Here is a 7586-nt window from a genome sequence, read left to right on the forward strand (position 1 = left end):
ACATGCATCTCCTCCCAGCAGCCAGTAAGTACCATGGCTTGTTAAACCAAGGAGCAACAGATTACCTGAACAGTGTGCTGCAGGTGCTGTTCATGACTGAAGACTTCAGAGAGGCTGTGGAAAGGTTTGTGACAAAGTCCAACTTTAGGCATATAATGCAGTCAAAATGTATTGTGGCTACAGTGCACCTTTGAATGTCTCATGTCCACTATGTCATAATTTTGTGTAGGCACACCTGTGAAACCTGTGGCCCTAAGTGTATTGATCGACATCTTGCGTCCTTGTTTGATGACTTAAAAGGATGTACGGCATACACCTATAAAATCACCAAAACGCTGGGCATCGACAATGGTACAGTATGATAGCACACAAAACAACAGATTACATTGAGGTTACATGGAGTACTGTAGTATCTGAAAATAATATCAGGACCTGCATCCTGTGCACTAGAAGTGTTAACATACAGTCGTTGAAGCCCCACAGATAGAGAATATCTCATAATAACCCCTTTAATAATCCAGATTTATTATCCACATAAAGGATAGGTTGAGCAGAAGTATAAAATATGGTAATTTCCCCGCTTAATTTGTTGGAAAAAATACACATTGATTTCTGCTCTTCCCCTCCTCAGTGTATGAACAGCGTGATGCTGCTGAGTACTTTGAGAAGATTTTAGGTCTGACCAGTCCTGAGGCATCACAGGTAAAGATTCATCGTCAATATCAAAGAGATTCTGTATGAAAAATACTTGTTTACCAGTCTCTGTTTTTGTGCTTTCAGATCTTCCACGGACAGTCGACACACAAGACCAAATGTTCTGCATGTTGTGAAGAGACCGAAGCCGGCGGGGCATTTTGGTATCTTCCTCTTGCATTGGTTGATTCTAACAGTGAAGACTATAGCGTGGTAAGAAACTGACAACCTGCACATTTCAAAGCATTTTTATGTTGCCAGGAGATATTTAGTAAACTAAATATGCCATTTGCGTATGAGCATTTTGGTCAGAGATCTCATCAGTTCAATTAACATGAATATTTGTGATATATAAAAAATCTCTCTAAAAAACATCTGTCAGAGCTAATTTCATTGCTTTTTATCAGGTGGATGGTATTAAGGAGTATTTCAGAACTTCAGATTTCAGCGGAGAAAACCAGATGTACTGTGACAAGTGTGATGCCAAAACTGATGCAACTATTGTGAGTAATGAGAAAAAATTGTTCTGATTTGCTATCTTATGGAGCCGCCACCCTGTGGGCCCAGCACCCGCAGGGATAGGCATTGGTATCGGGTTGCAATGTGAGCCGAGCGGCAAGCAAAGGCTGGGACCTAGGCGTGCTGCTGTGAATCATTTCCAAAATTCACAACATGTTTTTATCTAACAAAATATTCTGCCTCAATCCATAGGCCTATTTGTGGGCGTTTAGCCTTTCAAAAACAAGTTAATGGTGTTATAACAACATATAATACATGTTGGCAACCTGTGTTTTTCATTCAGAAATGTGTAATAAAGCGTCATCCAGAGGTTTTGATGCTGCTGCTGAAGAGGTTTGAGTTTGACTACAGTTACATGAGATATGTCAAAAACAACCACACTGTGGATGTTCCCTGCACCCTACAGATACCAGAGGTATATATATATATATATATATATACACAGTATATTTTACTATTTATTCGTGACACATTTCTTTTTCATTCCTGATAATAATGTCTGTCATCTTTTCTGCTGGTGATCAGAATCAGACGTATGAACTGTACGCGGTTGTGGACCATTTTGGAGATCTTAGAGGTGGACATTACAATGCAACAATCAAACCTCAGGAGGAGGAGAGATGGTATAAGTTCAATGATGACAGCGTCACATTGGTAAGACTGATCACTTTAACTCGTGTTGTTGACAGTTACATATTACAGTGCAAAAAAAACACAAACAGATTCATCATATTATGTTTGGTTATTCTTTTCATCAACAGCTTGAATACCAGCCATTCCAGGTGGATAACATTGAGAAGTAAGTTTTAGTTCTTCTTTTCATCCCCACCACACATTTTGACATTTTCACATTGACAGCCGTGGCCGGAGGGATAATGTTTTCGGGTCGTCTGTCCAACTGTCTGAGGTCAAAGGTCACTCTGACCTCACCAAACACATTTTTGGCCAGAGAAGTCATATTCTAATTATGAAAAAATGTCGAACAGGATAAAATGATTTTGGACAGACATGAATGTAAACTGCAACTTGATTTGTTGGCGGAGTTTGCGATTATTTCTCAATTGATTATTTATTTATTATTTTCAGTTTGTTGAATATACCACATAAGCAAGTACTATATTACACCATGCTGTAACCACAATTGATATTTGTTTCTCTTATGTATTTCCCAACCCAATCCCCAAAAAACTCCTACTTACCCTACACCACCACTGAAAAAAATCAATAAACACATGTATAATATACAGATACGTGTATCTCCAAATATCCATGGAATGTATCCACACCGACTTATATATGCTAGAAGTACCCCTTTTTGCATGTGCACATGCATGCATTCCTACATATGCATGCATGTGAGCATGCACAACAGAAAGCCCCTAACACAGGCCATACATTTAGCTGTATTTGAAAATGACCTTACTCTCTTTTGCATATTTCTCTCACTAGATCCGGCAGCGCATATCTTCTTTTTTACCGGAAAAAGACAGGTAAGATGGCAAACATGTTCATTATGCTTCCTGATGTTTAGTGTGAACGCTTCAAATTGGATGCCTGAATATATTTTATACCTACTTTCCAGTGCGTGCTGCAGGTGCTTGTACTCAGGACAGAGAGGTGTCTACTCCTGAGGAATTCCCGCCAGCTACCAATGATATCCATGACCAGGGTCCAGATGTCATAAAGAGGAGAGAGAGAGAGGAGGTTGAGGAAGCAGCAGAGGTGGGTAATAAACCTACAGTGACTGTTCCCATTGACCGACATGAAGAAACAGGAATTAAAGACATAGTCAGTGTTGTGTATAGAGGAGGTAGGCTATCATCTGACCTCTATAATGAAGTAGAGGATCAGGACAGTGGAGTTTATGCCAGGCACAGCATAAGAAATGACTTGCATTATCTCCAAGATGCTCGTGCAGAAAAACAAAGACATGAGGGGGATATAATGTCGGATGATGAGGAAGACATGGGAGGAAATGCACAGGCTGACGACCAGGGAGAAAAGAGAGAAACCTTATCTAGAGAAACTCATTTTGAAGTGAGGGATGACCGTGACAGTGGAAGACTAGATGGAGTTAGACACAGGAGACCACAGGAGGGTCTGGAGGGTGAAGACATGCTCAACACGTCATATCACGCTCAGATGTATAAACATGAAGTCAGCAACATGCATCCTCAGCAGGTTCATGTTGGCATGCAGAAAGATGAGGAAAGAATGGATGGAAATAGAGACGAGGATGGAAATGAACAGCCGGAAAGGAGAGGAACAGAAAAATACCTCGACAGGGATGCAGAGCATCAGGACAACGAAAGATTACATGATGTTAGACCGAACATGTGTGAAGATCTGGGGGGTAAACAGGAAGTTGGACAAGATTATGACCTAAAACCTGTTAGTGTGGACAAACATGGAGATGGGGAGAGGACGGAAATAGATGATCAGGTTGACAAGGACAGAAAATCAGGGAGAGGAAAGCTCCTCAAAATAACTGAGCTCTACTATGATGACATTCAACGCAATGGTGGTGGTAGTAAATACAACATGCCTAAAGATAATCAGAGGTGTAAAGGAGAAATTAGTAGCAGGTTTTATCAAAGACATGAGCAACCGAGGGATGTGAAGGGAGACGAGCAACAAAAGAGAGAGGATGATAAACATGCACAAAGGAAAGGAACATCAGAGAGATTAGATGATGTTAGACAGAACAGATCAGAGCATGTTTCAACACATAAAGATGCAGCGAAACAAGCCAAAGAGCAGGAAAAGAAAGGAGATGATGAACATCATCAAAGAAGAGTGGACTCTTCTTTTAGACAAGCAGGAAGCAGCAGAGTGACAGAGAACAGGGGCAGTGTTGAAAAGTGGACAATGGAAGGAAGACATGGTTCAAAGCAGTCCAAAACATTGCATGTGAAGATAATTGAGGAGGAAACCTATCAGGGTGTTCAAACAAGCAGCGAGACGAAGAACATAACAATAGAAACTGTAGCAGGAACTTCACAAGGTGGCATTACGAGTTTGGTATATAATGAAGGGAGTGTTAAAAGAAAATCAGATCCAAAAACAGACCCAAAGGTCAAATTGGCAGAGGGTGTTGGCAATTTAAAACTGAATGACTCACCTTCACCAAAGCCACAGAAACACAGAACCAAAGAAATGTCTGATGCACAAAAACAAGCTGTTGGGAAAAAACATGCAGAGAAAAAAAGAGGTGAGAAGAAAAGACATTGGTGGTGTCGCTCTTCCCCTCTGAAACAAAACGGAAAGGAAAAACAGAAACGCAACAAAACCACTGGGGTTTTTCCTATTTTTCGGAAAAGCCGAAAAAATGCAGACCAGACTTCAGAGTCGGATTAAAACGAAATGCATACTTTGTCCAGGAGAGACAAGACTGCATGTCATTGTGGTGATCCACAAGTTTATATTTTTAGTTCTTTATGAATGCTTATTAATACTTAGCAATATTGCACTCGCCAGAGAGCTCTATAGACAGTAGTGTGATGTATATTGTTTGAGTTTGTGTCTGTTGGTAGCACTATTTTGTTTGTTGAGTCTGGTTTAGTCTATTTGACATCAACACCTTTGCTGGGTTTTAATGTAAAATGCATCACTTCCTGTTTGCTACAGGATTGTTTCTGTGTAAAGAGCAGCACATGTTAGAGGTTTAATGCGAGAGAGGGTTGTTTTAGATTAATTGCATCAGTCTGTAATAGAAAATATAGCAATGGAAATTGACTTGTAATGAAAAATGTCAAGGCACATATATGTTCAGTCGTTTTGAAATCATCATATTCACAGCCCGAATGATCAAACATGTTTTGTCTTTTTTTTTTAACAGTGGAAGAAATGTATCGACCTATTACATTTTATTTTGAAAATGTTCTTGTTAAATTGTTCAGACATATATAAACAGATGACACTGAATGTAACATCTAATGTGATTTAAAACAGATTGTGTGAGGAAATAAAAATTCAAAAGGAAGTCTTTGTGTAGATATTTACTTTTATTCTACTGTTTAGTATTAATTACGTTTAAATTAATTAGGTCTTTTGCACACTACACTTGTAAACTATTGCTGCTGTGCTCACCTTGTAATGTCATAGATGCTTTAGATTTTATGTTTATCACTTTTGAACCAAACTATTGTAGTAATTAGTGTCATTCGTAGGACTCTGATGCTGATTAAAAAGCACTGTATTTGTGGAAAGTCATAAGTTCTGATGGCAGGAGAGATTACCATACATTTTCCTGTATAAGTCAAGTTTCCAAAGTCACAAAAGACAATTTTTTCTCCTTTATTGGGGAAAAGGGAATAGATTTCAGGAAGGACAACAGAAGACGGATCTCTCTTATGGACAGACATGCAATAGATGCTGTGTGTGCAACGTAGACAAAAATAACAACAGTAAAATGACAAGATTACAAGATCATATCTGATCGAGCAGCAAGCCTCCGCCCTGTTCTGAATGAGTCAGTCATGATGATAAGACTGTTATGTGACTGAGCACTGACATTTGATTTTCACTTTCAGTCTGTGGCACATTTACAGGAATCCACGTGATATCTGGACAGCAGGTTTGGTCTCCTTCTAAGCTGCATCTAATTTAATGGTGCTAAAGCGAATGTAAATCTAAATCAGGATCTTAATATCATTCATCATTTATCAATGATGAATTTTTATTTTTTTTCCATTATTAGAGGGAGGCGATCGTAATGTTATTTTGTACATTTTTAGAAGTTCCTACCTCCTAAAAACTGAATCAATTTTATAGGATTGTTTCTCTTAAAAACCTCTCATATTGTTCAGATAATCCTTAAATAAACCCTTATGAGGACAGGTAGGATCAAAATAAAAGACAGAAGAAAATAAAATATTTGAGGGTTAAACTTGTGGAGATAAACAATTAAAACCCTCTTATATACACCATTAATGTAGACATGAATTAACCTCAAATTTGTCTCTTAATTGAAAAGTCTGGTCCTTTAAGACAAAAATGAAGGTGTGGTTAACTGTATTGTTTTGTAAATTTTAATGTGTTTTACACTTAATTAAGCTGAAAGATCTACTATGTGATCCACAAATAGGAAATGTGCCATTTTCCATCCTTTATGATAATTTTGTTGCCTCAAGCAGCTGCATATGCTGCGTTCATGTCCTCCTGTAAAGCAGAGAGAGAGAGAACACAGTGAAGAAGCTTTTTCGTAGCTTGAGATTTATTTTACAGCTACATCAGAAAAGAGCCATTTGTGCTATAGCCTAATATTGAATTTCCTTGTCAGTCATGTGAGCCGTCTGTTAATAAAAAAACATTTCCGACACCCCCTGAATGCAGCATTCCTGCAGGTTTGTGTGAGAAATGAAAGAGAAAGTACACTGAGGGTTGTACTTTACAGGAGATGAAGATGCTGTGCGTCGACAATAAACACAGAGAAGTTGTCCAACAAGCTGCGGGAATGTCTTGAAAGTGTGAATCTTACAACTGAAGGTAGGCTCATGTTGTTTCTGTATTTGTGTTCGTTTCCAAAACAGGTGCAATTGATTTATTGTCAACAAACTGATTGTCAACTCCTTTGCAGCTGACAGTGTTGCAGTGGACTGATAGATTTGTCAAAAAGGAATCAAAATGGATTTCATTGAAAATGGTCTACGGTATTTCTACAACATGTTGTCCTCTCCAGGTAAGATATACTGCACATGCTGTATACAGTGATGGTATGAAGACAGTTCTGTAATTCACATGCATCTCCTCCCAGCAGCCAGTAAGTACCATGGCTTGTTAAACCAAGGAGCAACAGATTACCTGAACAGTGTGCTGCAGGTGCTGTTCATGACCGAAGACTTCAGAGAGGCTGTGGAAAGGTTTGTTACAAAGTCCAACTTTAGGCATATAATGCAGTTAAAATGTATTGTGGCTGCACTGCACCTTTGAATGTCTCATGTCCACTATGTCATAATTTTGTGTAGGCACACCTGTGAAACCTGTGGCCCTAAGTGTATTGATCGACATCTTGCGTCCTTGTTTGATGACTTAAAAGGATGTACGGCATACACCTATGAAATCACCAAAACGCTGGGCATCGACAATGGTACAGTATGATAGCACACAAAACAACAAATTACATTGAGGTTACATGGTGTACTGTAGTATCTGAAAATAATATCAGGACCTGCATCCTGTGCACTAGAAGTGTTAACATACAGTCGTTGAAGCCCCACAGATAGAGAATATCTCATAATAACCCCTTTAATAATCCAGATTTATTATCCACATAAAGGATAGGTTGAGCAGAAGTATAAAATATGGTAATTTCCCCACTTAATTTGTTGGAAAAAATACACATTGATTTCTGCTCTTCCCCTCCTCAGTGTGTG

The 7586-nt window shown here is 38.8% G+C and overlaps 2 protein-coding genes across 3 annotated transcripts; both read left to right on the forward strand.

Moving 5' to 3' along the window:
- The first annotated feature begins 3154 nt into the window (after window positions 1–3154).
- On the forward strand, window positions 3155–5194 carry LOC119482028. Its single transcript, XM_037759393.1, has 2 exons — window positions 3155–3456; window positions 3490–5194. Exons 1-2 carry the CDS (start codon window positions 3157–3159, stop codon window positions 4567–4569), a joined length of 1380 nt encoding a protein of 459 aa, XP_037615321.1. The 5' UTR covers window positions 3155–3156; the 3' UTR covers window positions 4570–5194.
- Window positions 5195–6320: 1126 nt separating this feature from the next.
- LOC119482037 (ubiquitin carboxyl-terminal hydrolase 47-like) lies at window positions 6321–7514 on the forward strand. 2 transcript variants are annotated; one of them, XM_037759401.1, is made up of 4 exons: window positions 6321–6699; window positions 6791–6892; window positions 6968–7073; window positions 7179–7514. In XM_037759401.1, exons 2-4 carry the CDS (start codon window positions 6838–6840, stop codon window positions 7309–7311), a joined length of 294 nt encoding a protein of 97 aa, XP_037615329.1. In that variant the 5' UTR covers window positions 6321–6699; window positions 6791–6837; the 3' UTR covers window positions 7312–7514. The 2 variants fall into 2 exon arrangements, with proteins under 2 accessions (XP_037615329.1, XP_037615330.1); XM_037759402.1 differs by having other exon boundaries at window positions 6557–6699; window positions 6971–7073; window positions 7179–7512.
- The last annotated feature ends 72 nt before the right edge of the window (window positions 7515–7586 follow it).

This window comes from Sebastes umbrosus, chromosome 22, assembly GCF_015220745.1.
Source record: "Sebastes umbrosus isolate fSebUmb1 chromosome 22, fSebUmb1.pri, whole genome shotgun sequence".
NCBI classification, from domain to species: Eukaryota; Metazoa; Chordata; class Actinopteri; order Perciformes; family Sebastidae; genus Sebastes; species Sebastes umbrosus.

What these genes read in the sequence shown, in the direction of transcription:
- LOC119482028 (XM_037759393.1), top strand. Translation starts at nt 3,157, where the DNA reads ATGTCGGATGATGAGGAAGACATGGGAGGAAATGCACAGGCTGACGAC. An exon ending in ATAGAGACGAGGATGGAAAT is followed by an intron (nt 3,457 to 3,489) that starts GAACAGCCGGAA and finishes ACAGAAAAATAC; the next exon opens with CTCGACAGGGATGCAGAGCA.
- LOC119482037 (XM_037759401.1), top strand. Translation starts at nt 6,838, where the DNA reads ATGGATTTCATTGAAAATGGTCTACGGTATTTCTACAACATGTTGTCC. An exon ending in CAACATGTTGTCCTCTCCAG is followed by an intron (nt 6,893 to 6,967) that starts GTAAGATATACT and finishes ATCTCCTCCCAG; the next exon opens with CAGCCAGTAAGTACCATGGC. An exon ending in TTCAGAGAGGCTGTGGAAAG is followed by an intron (nt 7,074 to 7,178) that starts GTTTGTTACAAA and finishes AATTTTGTGTAG; the next exon opens with GCACACCTGTGAAACCTGTG.